This window comes from Mauremys reevesii, linkage group 15 (assembly GCF_016161935.1).
Source record: "Mauremys reevesii isolate NIE-2019 linkage group 15, ASM1616193v1, whole genome shotgun sequence".
Classification (NCBI taxonomy): Eukaryota; Metazoa; Chordata; order Testudines; family Geoemydidae; genus Mauremys; species Mauremys reevesii.
The window spans coordinates 30,203,898-30,218,629 of record NC_052637.1 but is presented as its reverse complement, the minus strand read 5'-3'; the positions used below and the strand labels follow the sequence as shown (position 1 = coordinate 30,218,629).

The window sequence follows — 14,732 nt, the reverse complement described above, 5'->3', positions numbered from 1 at the left end:
GGGTGGGGCGGGCTGCTGACTCATTACTGTGGCTCTTTGGCAATGTACATTGGTAAATTCTGGCTCCTTCTCAGGCTCAGCTTGGCCACCCCTGTCCTAGAGTCTAAACATAACAGAGTAAGGTTCTGTCTGAAGAAGCTGATCTTGCCCAAAGCAATCTTCCAGCATCTCCAACCAACTGGCCGGGATCCTCCTTTCATGAATGCAAAAAGCGCTGTCCTTTTGCTTCCTCAGTGAAGGTTAAAGAAGCGTCCTTTTGCCTTCTCCTTATATCTCCTCCTCTTCCCGCAAATTCATTGTTTGTCCCCAGAGTTGGGATGACCCCTCCTGGTGTGTTGACTTTGTCTGCAACTGGGGCTCTTCCATTGTGTTTGCTTACCATGCTTAATTTACACCTCAACCAAGGCAGACGAGTCGATATACATCCTGTGCCTGGCAGCAACTTGTTTGTCAACCCTGCCTTGATTCAGACTTTATGAACATATGTCCATGGGACAGTGCAGACATATAGAACTTTTAAAATATCATCTGTACGTACACATCACAACAATTATGAGGCTCACTATGACATAGGGCTGCCAACTTAGTAATATTTAAAAACTGGACACTCGAGCAGGAGTGCCTGAACCTCTCCTTCCCCGCCCTTTCCTCTGCAAGGACCTGCCCCTGCCCCCCAGGCCTCACCCCTGCCCTGCCCTTTCCCCCGAGGACCCGCTCCTGCTCTGCCCCTTCCCCTGAGCCCCCACCCCCATTTGCTCCTCTTGCCCCCTCTCTCCCCCACTCCCTGTAAGGGTCAGGAGGGACTTGCCTGCAGAGCCGGGACTGGGAGCTGCAGCCGCCTGATGCAGGTGGGAGGAAGCCCTGGTGCGGGTAATGACTCAGCGCCTCTCCCACATGCAGTAACCAGACTTTGGGTGTCCGGTCAGTAGATCTGACCAGACACCATCAGGTCCCCTTTCCAATTGGACTTTAAGGTCGAAAACCGGATACCTGGCCACCCTACTATGACATAAGCCTTTATTAGAGACCTCATGTGACATCATTTATGGATAAATACCATGAAATCCATGTGCTAATGGTTGGGAGTTTGTCAGGCCTGTTAGGAGTTGCTGTTACACAATAGTGAACCCGTTGCCAGTTGGCACTGAGTGGCTCTTAAGGTCACACCTCTTCCCTTACAGTAGGGTCAGCCACTGGCTGATCTGCAGGTGTCGGGTCATAACCCTCTTGCTTGAACAGGGCATCTGCCATAATATTTTCTCTTCCCTTAATCTGCAATTTCCATGCCATGTTCTTGGAACATGTTTGGAATTAGTACCTTGGGTTCGATGCAGCCACAGGGCCGCCCGGGGGGGAGGGGGGGCAATTTGCCCCAGGCCCCGGGCCCTGCAGGAGCCCCCACGCGAATATAGCATTCTATAGTATTGCAACTTTTTGTTATGGAAGGGGCTCCTGAAATTGCTTTACCCCAGGCCCCCTGAATCCTCTGGGTGGCCCTGTGCAGCCACACCAGTGGATATCGATCTCTCAGGGTCCTAAACCTTCTGTTAATAGACTGGGCCTTACCGGTTTGACATCCCATACCAGGGCTGCCCAGAGGATTCAGGGGACCTGGGGTCTTCCCTGCCGCCGAATTGCCGCCAAAGACCCGGAGCGGAAGAAGCTCCGGGGGCCCGGGCCCCACAAGAGTTTTCTGGGGCCCCCGGAGCTAGTGAAGGACCCTGTTCCAGGGGCCCCGAAAAACTCTCATGGGGGCCCCTGTGGGGCCCGGGGCCTGGGGCAAATTGCCCCACTTACCCTCCCTGGGCAGCCCTGTCCCATACAACGGTATAACATTCTTTTTCCATGACACAATCGTTCTATTCAGTGGGTGTCAGTTTTTTACTTCAGAAAGCGACAGGAAGCTTTTTGTTCCTTTCCCCCGTTTGTGTCACGACAGCACCCAAACCAGTGTCCGATGCATCAGTGCATAGTTCAAACATTTTGTCAAAATGTGGACTGGGTAGAACAGGCTTTTCTGACAGGATTTTCTTTACCTCATCAAAACCTTCCTGACGAGCTTTTGTCCCCACCCTGTTTTGTTTGGTTTTGGCTTTTGCACAAGTCTGTGACTGCGGACACAATGTCACTGAAATGTGCACGAATTGGCGGTAATAATTAACCAACCCTGTCAAAGACTGGACTTGTTTTTCAGTCTGGGCCATAGGCCAGATAACAGGGGATCAGGAGAAATTTGGCCACCTCCTAACCAATGTCCTAAATAAAGAACTTCAGCAACTTCTGTTTTACATTTTGACACCTGCATCTCTGAGTTTTGTTAGCACGGTGCCCAAGTGGTTTCAATGATCTGACCAAGAACTGCTAAACAGTGCAATGTCCTCAGTATAAACTCGGGCAAAGTCTTGTAGCTCGTTTAACACTTGATTAACGAGCCTCTGAAAGGTGGTTCCTGTGCACTCCAAGAACCTTCATGCCATCCGTCTTGGAGACTTAGCTGGCCCGCATCATCATGGTATCTGAGCACCTCCAACTTCAGTGTATCCATGCTCACAACACCCCGTGAGGTAGGGCAGTGCTGTTATCCCCATTTTAGAGAAGGGGAACTGAGGCGCACAGACTAAGTGATTTGCCCAGGGTCATGCAGGGAGTCTCTCGCAAAGCAGGGAAATGCACCCAGGTCTCCCGAGTCTCAGGCTAGCGTTCTAACCGCTAGGCCATCCTTCCTGTCTTGTGTAGGTTAGCAGCAATTTTGGCATGTGCACGTTCCTAGTGTTATCAGAGTAAGAGCTGGACTTAAGCTCCTTGGAGCAGGGACAGTCTTGTGGTGTGTTTGTACAGCACCTAGCACAATGGGGGTCCTTCATTTATTATTGCAGCTTCTAGGTGCTGCTGCAATACAGATGAATAATAGCGGAAGGTACTTTGCAGTCCGAGCCTCTACTGCCAGGGCAGCATAGTTCCCCACCATTCATTTATTGTCCTGGAAAGGGAGAGCTTTTTATTTAATTATTTTTTAATACCTGTCTCCATCTTTCCCTTTACAATGTCCCCAGCCTCTTATCTCCAGGCCGCCAGTTCAAATCCACCAGAGCAGCGGCTGGATCTAGAAGGGGTGTTTGGCCGCTGGCAGCTAACAAACGGGTCTCTTCCATTCAGGGCAGCTTCAAGGTGCGCGTGAAAGCTCATGAGTACGTGGGCGGGGAGCACGTCTGTGACCTCCCCAAGAAAGAGCAGCAGGGAGTAATCCACGTGAAGCCCTCCTCTTTGAGTGACAGCCTGAAAATCGACGTCTCCGTCATCTGTGACGTTTGCCCCTGCGAACAGGTATGGAGGCTGCGCTCCCACCATCTTTGGTTCCGGGGAAAATCCTGGGCCATTTTCTGCTCCGATACAGATCTGGGATTGTAAAGAATTGGCTAGTGTGTGTGAGCACCACTGCCCTCTACCAGATGGAATCCTCACTGCTCAACTGTGTGTCATATGCCCCTTGCAGCGAATGGAGATTCTCCTTTAGCTCAGGTAGCCAGCGTTTGTGCTATTTAGAGCAGGAATCCTGTCCTTGCCGCTGCCATGAATGCACAAGTGGCTGAGGTGAGCAGCGTAGTATCAACTGCAAAGAGCTTGGTGGCTGTAGATTTGTTTCACCGTTGGGGATCTGGGGGTGGAATGGAGTTTACAGGTGTGTCTGCTTGGGGTGCTGCTGGCAGCATCTCTAGGCATTTTGAGGGAGGCTTCCCAAGTGAAGTGAGTTTATTGTTCCCAGCTTCCTGTGGAACAGATTCCTAATCTGACCAAGGAGACATTTTGCTACAGCCCCGTGCATAGAGCCAGGGATACAGAACCTGCTAAAAAGAGCTCCCCTCACATCCTGCTGAAGATCTGCCCACCCCTCACCCGCCCTCTCTTCATGTGCCCTCAGGGGGCCATCAGCAGAGGGTCCTAGAGACCCTAGAGCCTGCTAGTCCGTCTTCTAGGGACATGTGACTGGGTCTGAGTCCCTGGAGGAGGGTCAGTAACGTCCCACTCTCTTTTTTTCGTTTACAGCAAAAGATGGTTAGATCGTCCATGTGCAGTTTCAACGGGGACTTCGTCTGTGGGCAGTGCGTCTGCTACCCGGGCTGGTAAGGATCCTGTCCAGCGCTGCTCCGTAGGGGACCCAGTCCTCGAAACCTCCTCCTCTGGGCTTCAGTTATCAGTGGAGGTCAAAAGATCTTGGCTTAGGCTTTCTCACCCTGTATGTGATGGCTGCTCTCTCTGTGGATGTGAATCTCCCCACTGGGTCCCGTACCGGAGATCTGTCTCCTGATGGGGCCCGTGGTGCCTCTGGCTTCTAAGACCTCTCAGTGTGTGTGTCTGTGTCTCTCTTTCTCTCTGCCAGGCGAGGGGACATGTGTGACTGTTCCACAGCCTCTTCCAGTGACAACCAGGCCTGCATCCGCCCTGGAGACTCCGAGCCCTGCTCGGGACGGGGCGAGTGCCTCTGTGGGAAATGCCAGTGCTATTCTGAGGACCTGACCCAGCGCTACGAGGGTGACTTCTGCCAGTTCGACAACTTCCAGTGCCCACGCACCTCTGGCTTCCTCTGCAATGGTGAGTGGGGGGCCGAGAGGCTGGCGCCTGCCTGCCTGAGATACGGCTGCTAGCTGCCTCGGGGGCTCCTGCAGCTCCTTCCCTTGGGCGCGCTGCCCAGACAGCGGTGGGTGCAGCACGGTTTTGGTAACGAAGCAGGCGCAGAGCTTTGCCATTTACACCCCTCAAGACGTGAGCTTCAACGCCAGATGTGAAAATGCCCCGCAGTGCAGGGGTTAGATCTGGCGTGTTGGGTCAGGACCCATCTCTGCAAAGAGCTTTTCTGAACCGTAACTTCCTAGAGTGGCTGCCAAGGCTTGTCCACTGGATCACATGACTCAGACATCCCTTGAGAGTTAGTGCTAAATACAAATACTAAATACAACACACAGCCTGGCTTTCAGCCTGCACCTGTAACACCTCTTCCTGCTCATAGCGACGCTGGGGAGAGAACCCAGGACGTGGGGCTCTGAATAGAGAGGCCTCTGCTCCTTGAGCTAAGTAGTAGTAGATCCTTTAATGCACTAAGAACCAGCCACTGGAGAGAGACATGACCCCACACACATCCTGAGCCAGAAGGTTACACTGCAAAGCACAAGGAAGGGAGTGTGCTTTGCTAACCTTTGGCCCCAGGGAAGGATCGGTGCAGCTCAGGTCTGATTAAAGTCCTGGGTCCTGGCCAACCTCTCATTGAAGTGAATGGAAAGATGCCCGTTGATCTGAATGAAACTGGATCATGCCCCTGGTCTATAATCAGTATCATCAATTGCTTCTTCGCACCATGCTTGCGACTGTCCCTTTTCCTCTCCCCCAGGAGACAAAGCCCAGCTCTCTAAGATACAGTGAGGGAATCCTCTAGGGAGCAGCTGGGATGGCTCATGGGACTGAGAGTCGAAGGCAGGAATATCCTCAGGGGATCAGGAGCTAGAGATGCCGCCCAATTCAGCACTCACCTGTAGCATCCGCTCTTTCTCTGCAGATCGTGGTCGCTGCTACATGGGTCAGTGTGCATGTGAAAGTGGCTGGGGGGGCCCTGGCTGTGAATGCCCCACAAGCAATGACACCTGCATCGACAGCAACGGGGTAGGTTACTGAGTGCAGGATTGTTCCCTGCAGGGGCGGGGCAGGGCAAACTAGGTGGAGGCTGGGTCTGACTTTCCTGCTGCCCTGGATCCAAAGGGTTCGGGATCAGAGAGAGATCTGGATCCAATTAAGCTGGGGCGCTGGATGGCCTGAGAGAAGCAAGTGTGGCTGCGGGTGGCACAATGCTCTCCCTAGCCCAGTGCTATCCCATGGGTGGGGGAGTTCCTTCCTGACCCCAGCTGATGATCAGCTCCTGCCCTGACACATGAGGATTCAATGGACTGTGACATTTTTATCCCAGCTTCTTGTCACTGTGGGTAAGTGATGGGGATGCGTGGATGGGGGCGAGGTTGACAGGGCAACACCGAAGGAGAGCCGCTGCTCTAGGACCTCTGTTACCAGCAGCGCTAAGTGAGGGCTTATCAGTAGCGTCAGAGACTGATCCTGGCCCCCTCTACTCCTGCAGGGGATCTGCAATGGCCGTGGGAGATGTGAATGCGGCAGGTGCATCTGTGACAAGCCTTCTCGGTACACTGACCTCACCTGTGAAATCAGCTACTCCCTGGTAAGGCTCCCAGTTCGATGGTCAGAGACCAGTACTCCTAAGGCATCACCTCTCTGCTCACAACCTGGATCCTGAGCCTCTGGGGGAACATGGGGCTCTTGAGAGGGCTGGTGTGGGGACCCCAAACAAGGCCAAGGGCACATACAGGCCAGAAGCAATCCCCTGCGGATGGTCCTGCTCTCTCCTCAGGCTCGTTAGAATGGTTTCCATCCTGGGACAGCAAGGCTGGTGTAGCTGCTGAATGGCCGCAGAAGGCTCGTAGCCTTGTCTGTTTAGCTCACAGATGCTATTAAACTGGTAAATACAACAGTATACCAAGATCTGCATTTACAGGAAGGGAGCATTCCTAGTGGTTAGAGCATACGTCTGGGATTGAGCTCCTGGCTTCTATTTCTGACTCTGAGACACTTAACTGCCACGTGCCTCAGTTTCCCCAACTTTAAAATGAGGAATATACTTCGCTACTTCTCAGAGGTGTGGGAGACTCAGGTTGTTAATGTCTGTGAAAGCTCTCTGAGATCCTCAGATGAGAGCTGCTACCTCAGGGCAGAATATCAGTGTAGATTATTTTACTGAGATGGGGCTAATTCAAAACCCCAGATCTAAATATCTCCTACGTTTGGGAAAGTTTGGGGCTGATTCAAAACCCCAGATCTAAATATCTCCTACGTTTGGGAAAGTTAGGCTCTGGGTTGCAGTTTTGATCCAGAGCCAGGCTCTGTTAATACACTGCATGCATACATGCATGTGTTTGAATCTGGGGTTTTGGTTTTGCTCACTATAGAAATCAGGAGGCAGCTGCCAAAATTTAGATCTGGGTTCAGATTCCAAATTCCACCTCCAGGCCCGAAAGGAAAAGCATCCAGGATTGTTGGGGATTTGTTTGAGTCTGTAAAGGGATTTGTACTGTGCTGAGCTGGGTTCCCACTCACCTTTTGCTGCAGTCACTCTTTGTATGTCACCGCCGCACACTTTCACGTTAGTCCCCCCCAAGTCTGATGTCCCCGCTCCACCCCTGCCCTTACGCTGACGATGAGGGCGCATGAATTGTCTCCACCACTCATCCTTCAGAGTCCGACATTGTCCCTCCCTCTCTCCCCCTCACTGTCCGATGTCATGTCTCCGGTGCACAGGGCGTGCTGGGGGTGTGCGAAGACATTCGAAGCTGCGTCCAGTGCCAGGCCTGGGGGACGGGGGAGAAGAAGGGGCAGAACTGCAAGGACTGCTCTTTCAAGATCCAGATGGTGGATGAACTGCAAAAAGGTACCGAGCCCTTGGCCTGCGGGTGTCAAAGCTCTGTGTGTATCTGACGTGGCTTCCCCGAGCCCGGACACTGTGTGTGTGTGTGTGTGTGTGTGTGTGTGTGTGTGTGTGTGTGTGCGCAGCACCTAGTACAGTGGGGCCCAATCCCAACGGGAGCCTCTGGGTGCTACCTCCCATGACAACAGTCGCACCCCCCCCTCCTCTCTCTCTAGCGAAGGAGGTGAATGAGTACTGCTCGTTCCAGGACGAGGAGGACGACTGCACGTACCGCTACACCCTGGAAGGGGATCCCAGCACGGTGCACAACAACACCATCCTGGTGCAGAAGAAGAAAGGTGAGCGGGGGCCCAGGTGGGGGGAGGAGGCGTGGCTAAGGCTCAGAGCTAGCAGGGCCTTGTGCTCACGCCAACCGCTGATCACAGCTTGACCCCTCTCTCTCTGCCCCTTTCGGGCATCAGGGCTACAAACCCTAAGTCTGATCTCCCCCCAGTGACCATTCTAGAGGCCACATCTCTCCTAATGAAGAGTCTGAACTTGGGGCTAGTGAAAGGTAGCATCCCAGGGGGCTCGAGCCTGCCCCATCCACAGCACAGGCCCAGCATGGGCTACCCAGAGGGGCGGGGCAAGTGGGGCAGTTTGCCCCAGGCCCTGCAGGGGCCCCCATGAGAATATAGTATTCTATAGTATTGCAACTTTTTTTTATGGAAGGGCCCCCGAAATTGCTTTGCCCCAGGCCCCCTGAGTCCTCTGGGCCCAGCATGGGCAGGGAAGGTGCAAGCTACGGGGCCCCCTCAGGGCCAAGGGCATGGCTCAGTCTCCAACTCATGTCTCCAAGGACATCTGCAAACCCTGGCTTGCCTGCCCCGCCATGGGGAGCGCGCCCCACAGCAATAAGCTGAAATCTCGAGGGACCCCCTGGCTGAGTCCCCAGCCACTTCCAGCCCATGGCTTGTCTGTAGCACCCTGAGCGCATTGGTGGGGTTGTACAAATAATGTTAAATGATCTGGGGTCACTCGGCCAAGGCTGCCAGCAGAGGGGCCTGGTAGTGCCCATGGGGATGGTTACTGGGAGCTGGTTACCATTGTCCCCTGGGAACTGGACTAAGATTTCCCCCCCCAGTTCATCCCACACAGGCCACCCAACAGCCATCAGCTGGGAGCATATGTCAGTCACTCCTGCCCTAGGCTGGCTTTGAACTGGCTACATGCTAGGGAAGTGAATGAAGAGCTGGCAGCTACCTCTCCTTGCCTGGCGCTTGTGGGTGTCCCTGTTAGTGAGCACCTGGGGCAGTCGCAGGGATGTTACTGGACCTAGGTTGGCTGCATCCTCCCAAGGAGAATTCTGGCCTGCCCCTCTCCCATTCCCCCATCCCTTTCTCTGGCTCTGCTTTCCTCCCCTCTCCCTCTCTTCCCAGCTGCCCCCAATTAACCACGAGTTTATTGCCACTGGTTGCAGAGTGCCCACCAGGAAGCTTCCTGTGGCTCATCCCCCTGCTCATTTTCCTGATGTTACTCCTGGGGTTGCTGCTGCTGCTCTGCTGGAAGTACTGTGCTTGTTGCAAGGTGAGATCCAGGTCCCGCCGTGCGGGGCTGCACTCAGACCCCCGGGGCAGGTGTGGCAGACACAGGAGAATTATCCAAGGCTGGAGACTGAAATCCCAGCTATTGGAAAGCAGCCGTTCAGACCCATCTCTCGGAAGACGCTTTACAAAAGGCCCCGCCACGCTGGATCAGCAAAGGGTCTGAATATTATGTAGTTTGCGGGGAAGAGGGACAATTCCCATTGGAACTGAGCAGGGTTTTGCCAGTGGCTTCAGTAGGAGGTAGATGGGAGCTGGCATGTGCCAAAAGGTCTTGGCGCATCCGTGGCTGCGTCCCCCTTAGGGTACACACACTGGCCCACGAGGGACAGCAGTTGCTCTGTGGTTTAGCGGGCAGACGTCTAGGTTTTCTGAAGGTGGTTAGCCCTGCACTGCTGAGGAGTTTGCCGCCGTCTCCCTGGGTGCTGTCGTGTGCACAGGCCAGGTTGGCCTGGGGGCTAATGGAGATAGGGGGAGGCCAAGGGACCTGGCCTCGGCGTTCCCAGGCGAACGATGACATGGGGTTGGCAGCTCTTGCCGTCCCACATGGAGACCCCACAAGTTGTATCCATGCCCCCTCACCCCCAGCTTCCTGTTGCTGATCTAAGCCTCTCCAGCAGCAGGGGAGGGAGCATTCCTTCTGCGCTGTGCTCCGAGGAGCTCCTGGCCACAGCTTCTGTTTTTTTGTCTCCTAGGCTTGCCTGGCCCTGCTGCCCTGCTGTGCACGAGGTACCTTGTTCTCGGGGGAGGGGCACCGCTTTCAGAGGGGGGTGCGCTTCCTGTACGGATAGGAAGGGAAGGGCCTGGGTGGAAGCAAGACCCCAAAGTGGGATTAACCCTTCAGGAGCCTGAAAGGCTCAGCTGGGCAAAGGTTCTTAGTGGAGACCATTAGCCAGTGGCCTTGGTGGGAGACTGGAGGGGCTGTGTGTGTTCTCTATGGGACAGAGCCGGGGCTGCTGCTAGAGCACAGCAGCTGATCGGGCACCGTTTGTTCAGTGGACATGCAGGATGTCCTGCTGGCATGGTGCACCCTCACTGCCCTTGAGGCCCCCATGAGCCATGCCAGCTCTGGGCAGATGCTGCTGGCATCCCGGGCTTGTCACATGCAATAATGGTCCCTAAGAGCAGGCAGCAGATGGATCGAGGGGCTCCTGGAAGGTCCTCCTGGGGGCAGTGATCTCGGGAGGGGTAAGTTCCACAGGGGCCAGGAAGAGGTTACAGCCGCAGAAGAGAGGAGGGTTTAATGGGTCCCTTGCTGGCGTCTTGGCAGAGAGGCCATGGATGAGCTGGGCCGTGGAGTCAGAGCTCCCTGGCAGAGCAGTGCGTTGGGGGAGCCTGCTTTGTGGATAAACGGAGGGGGTCTGTCAGTCCAGCTCCTCCCACCAGCACCGCGTGAGTGCAGGGCACAGCCTGAGCCGTGGAGCCCTCTGGGCTTTAACCTGCTCCCCCGTCGCCCCGCAGGCCGCACTGTCGGGTTCAAAGAGGATCACTACATGCTGCGGCAGAGCCTCATGGCTTCGGACCACCTGGACACCCCCATGGTGCGCACCGGCTCCCTGAAGGGCAGGGACACCGTCCGCTGGAAGATCAACAACAACGTCCACAAGCCGGACTTCTCCTCCCACATCACCACAAACCCCAAGGAGCTGAGTGAGTGCTGGCAGCGGGGTGGGGGGTGTTGTGCGTGGCCTCCCACGGACGCCAGATGGGAAGAGGCTTTAGCTGCCTTGGGGTCTCCCCCTGGCCCTTCACAATCCCCAGGTCCGAGTTAGCCCACGAGGGGACTCCCCTTCCCTTTCTCTTCTCCCGCCCCCAAGGGATAGACGCCTGCCCCACAAAGTATATCCCGTCGCTGTCGCAGTGACTGCGAGGGCCCCCCGGGCCCACCACCGTGAGCATCCCCAGCTGTTCCCGCCTAGAATAGCTACTCCAAGCAGATGCCCCATCTCTACACGCTGCCTTAGCTCAGCAGGCTGCTGCCTGGATTCAGCTTTCCGCTCTCCCTGCTGCTGCTTTGGGAGTGGTGAGGGAAATGATCACTCTACTCCTCAATCCGGAGCGGCTGCTGAGCCAGCTCCTCCTCCAGCTGCCTTCCTTGGGCTCTACCTGTGTTTTGCCCAGCACTTACTGGTTGCGACAACTGAGCACCATGGGAGCCATCCGAGCCCTGGAAACTGGGTGCTGCTGGCTGGGTGTGGGCCACCGGAGCCCCGGCCTTACCTGGCTCCCAGCTGTTCACGGGGTGGTTTCTCTGACTGACAGCGAGGGGGTCTGACCGGGGATTCCTCTCTCCAGTTCCTTACGGCATCTCGCTGAGACTGGCCCGGCTTTTCACCCAGAACCTCATGAAACCGGACAGCCGGGAATGTGAGCAGCTGCGCAAGGAGGTGGAGGAGAACGTAAGGGGCCAAACCGCTCTCTCTGGGCTTTGCCTTTTGGGGCGGAGGGAGCCGGTGTGAGCTGCGGCTCTGTGGCTAGGGCCCAGGAAAGCAAGGGGCCGGTTGGGTGCAGCCGACAGGGCTGGGGAGCGGATGCAAACAGACATGGGTTCTGAAGAGCTCGTCTTACTGAGGAGGTTCTCTCGGCCGGGGGTTTGCCTCCCTGCCGAGGGCGGTATGGCCGAGGGGAGGGCCTGGCTTCTCTGGCGGGGGTGGTACCGAGAGGTGGGGTTGTCGCGAGGGAGAGGGCTGAGCGGGGCCTGCTCGGTTTGCTGGCAGCATGGTGCCGGCTGTGCTGAGTCCCCGTGGGGCTGTAACAGACTCTCTTGCTCCTTTCAGCTGAACGATGTTTACAAGCAGGTGTCCGGTGCCCACAAACTCCAGCAGACCAAGTTCAGGTGAGTGACCCAGGGACAGAGCGGATGCAGGGGTGCTGGGCAGAAGGGATGGCATGGGGCACCCAGGGCTGCAAACTCTGACCTAGAGGGGCACCTAAACTCTGCATGGGCAGTTTCTGAGGAGTAATCCTTCCCAGCAGCCCGGGTGCAGTACCATGATGTGAATGCCAGGGATTCACATGCTTGCCATGGGCCTCCCAGCGTGCCCCCAAAGGCACCACCATGGGCTCTCTGGGCTACTTCTGGCTCCGTACATGGGGCTAAAATGCTACAGGTCTAATCATGTCTTGCTGAAGTCAGTGACAAAATTCCCATAGACTGCAGTGAGGACCGGGTTTTGGTCCTGTAAACATGGTATCCTCCTCTCAGCTGGGAGAATCATCCCCCAAGGTTAACTCTTTGTAAACCACATCCCTGGGCACATCTGCTACGGTGTCTGGAAAAGCTGGGTCATAGGGAGCAGCAGGACATGTAGGGACCAGTGCAGGGGGTCAGCAGCTCTGGAGGACAAAGCAGAGAGATGCCCTGCATGGCACTTGATGGCCAGCGACTGAGGCTGCGTCCCACAGTATGTGGGGCTCTTCAGAACGTGCGATCGTGTGCCACGCATTGCACAAGAGCAAGGACAGAAACTGGAGCGACAGGGAAAAGTCAGAGGTGGGACTTGAACTCCTGCCTTCACTGTTCCCATGAGGGTGCTCTGCTGCTGGAACCAGCGGAGCCGCTCTCATAGCTCTAGCCTGCTATAGACAGACTCCGGATACTTAGAGACCTTCATGGCACCCCAGGTGGGATTTGGTGCGGTTATTCACTCTTACTGGTCTTTTTTTCCCTAGGTTGCAGCCCAATGCTGGGAAAAGGTAGGTGGAGTGTCCACATCTCTCTGTCTGTCCGTCTCTCCGTTCGTCTGTGCGTGGCACATGTGTATTGGCTGATTGAAAGCTTTGGTGGCTGACTAGTGCTGTGAATGGCTGGTTGGCAGAGGCGTCTGACAGAACAAGGGCAGGGCATGAACTCCTTTCTCTCCTCTCCCTGACTGGGCTGCAGGCAGGACCACACGATTGTGGACACAGTGCTCACCGCTCCCCTTTCGGCCAAGACTGAGATCGTGAAAGTGACGGAGAAACATGTCACTCAGGAGGCTTTCAATGAGCTGAAGGTGACGCCGGGTTACTATACTGTGACCTCTGACCAAGGTAGGAGGCGGGTGTTGAGCTTACTGACCAAGGCAAAATAGGGGTTTGTGAGGAGGGACCCTCCCAGTTATGCCCTTTCCCCTCTCCGCCTGCGCAGATGCCCACGGGATGGTGGAGTTCCAGGAAGGTGTGGAGCTGGTGGATGTCCGGGTCCCACTCTTCATCAGGGAGGAAGACGATGATGAGAAGCAGTTGCAGGTGGAGGCAATTGAGGTCCCCACGGGGACAGCGGCGATTGGACGCAGGCTCGTCAATATCACCATCATCAAAGAGCAAGGTGAAGGGGGCAGAGGGGAGTGTGATAAGAAATTCTCAAACCTAGATTAATAGCTCCTAAGGCCAGGAAGGACCATTCTGATCTAGTCTGAGCTTCTGCACAACACAGGCTGGAAACCCTCTCCCAGGGATTCCTGTCTCCAGCCCAGTGATTTGTGTCTGAACTAGATCATCTTGATTTGAAGACAAGAAGGGAAGGAGAGTTTCCCACAGCTGGTCCCTCCCTTCTTGTGCTGTCCTGGCCGGCAGCCTCCATCCCCACTTAGATGGCTCATGCTTTCAGCAGAAGCCGTCGGTCATGAGGCTAGGAGAGACTTTTTAGCTGGGCGTGAAGGGATAACTCCAGATTTCCTCTGTTCCTTTTTGGGGTTCCTTCTCCCTGACCTTCCTCTTTCACACCCTTTTTTCTTTCTTAACTTTTACATAATCTCTGAGTGATGCCCCCAACTCCATCTTTCCTCTTGGTGTTTCTTCTTAGAAACTGCACTCTTGGATCCTCAGGTTTTTTGCAACAGTTTCTTTGCTGATGTTTTTGACAGTATGGTGGCTTTAAAGAACCCAACTGTAGTGTGTGTGTGTGTGTGTGTGTGTGTGTGTGTTTCTATGAAGCCTCCATCAGATGTTTGTTTCACACGGTCCACCTATCTGACTCCTTTCAGCCAGCAGCATCATCACCTTTCTGCAGCCAGCCTACTCTCACAGCCGCTTCGACCAGGTGGCCAGAATCCCTGTGCGTCGGGAGATCTTGGAAAACGGAAAATCCCAGATCACCTACAGAACTCGCGATCTCACCGCCGTGGATGGCAAGGTGAGGACTGTGCTCCTTGGTACTGGTGGATCTGAGCATGGTGGCGTGAAACCCAGCAAGTGGGGACCAGTAATTACAGGGGCTGCCACAGCAGAGACAGATCCCAGTCAAAATGAATGAATGGCGACTATACTCGGGGCGGGGGAGAGAGATGTGACCTTGAGGTCTGAGCGCAGAATGGGAGCCAGGAGCTCACGCATTCTCTTCCCAGCTCTGTCCCACCGGGTTTGCCTGTTGGAGGCCTGGGTTTGTGGCTAGTAAAAATGTCGTTCTTTCTGTCATCTTGACCAGCCTTCTGACATGCTTGTGATAATGGACTGTTTGGAAAAGCCTGGATAAACCAGGAAGTTCCCCAGCAGGAATCATGTGCTGGTCATGTCCGGCAAAGCCGCCTGCAGCAGGGTCAGCCTGGAGAGGTTCTGCTGTATAGGCTGTACTGCAGGAGTGATAGCACTGGAGAGGGGAGTGTTTGTGTTTATATTGCATGAGAATACAGCTGTGTGGGTTCCTTTCTGAATCTGCTACAGTACTGAGAAATATTTCATGGCTATGCGGA

General features: G+C 55.1%; 1 protein-coding gene across 4 annotated transcripts in view; it reads left to right on the top strand.

Annotated features, from left to right (window-relative positions):
- Window positions 1–14,732, top strand: part of ITGB4 (integrin subunit beta 4) — a 54,877-nt gene that overhangs the window by 21,344 nt on the left and 18,801 nt on the right. For all 4 annotated transcript variants that reach the window (XM_039501226.1, XM_039501229.1, XM_039501225.1 and 1 more), the window contains 16 exons: window positions 3,157–3,324; window positions 4,045–4,121; window positions 4,379–4,590; window positions 5,549–5,652; window positions 6,119–6,217; window positions 7,351–7,480; window positions 7,693–7,815; window positions 8,937–9,043; window positions 9,756–9,789; window positions 10,522–10,710; window positions 11,356–11,459; window positions 11,838–11,896; window positions 12,733–12,756; window positions 12,944–13,092; window positions 13,190–13,369; window positions 14,028–14,176. In XM_039501226.1, the coding sequence (XP_039357160.1) occupies window positions 3,157–3,324; window positions 4,045–4,121; window positions 4,379–4,590; window positions 5,549–5,652; window positions 6,119–6,217; window positions 7,351–7,480; window positions 7,693–7,815; window positions 8,937–9,043; window positions 9,756–9,789; window positions 10,522–10,710; window positions 11,356–11,459; window positions 11,838–11,896; window positions 12,733–12,756; window positions 12,944–13,092; window positions 13,190–13,369; window positions 14,028–14,176 (1,908 nt within the window). The remainder of the gene's footprint in view (window positions 1–3,156; window positions 3,325–4,044; window positions 4,122–4,378; window positions 4,591–5,548; window positions 5,653–6,118; window positions 6,218–7,350; window positions 7,481–7,692; window positions 7,816–8,936; window positions 9,044–9,755; window positions 9,790–10,521; window positions 10,711–11,355; window positions 11,460–11,837; window positions 11,897–12,732; window positions 12,757–12,943; window positions 13,093–13,189; window positions 13,370–14,027; window positions 14,177–14,732) is intronic.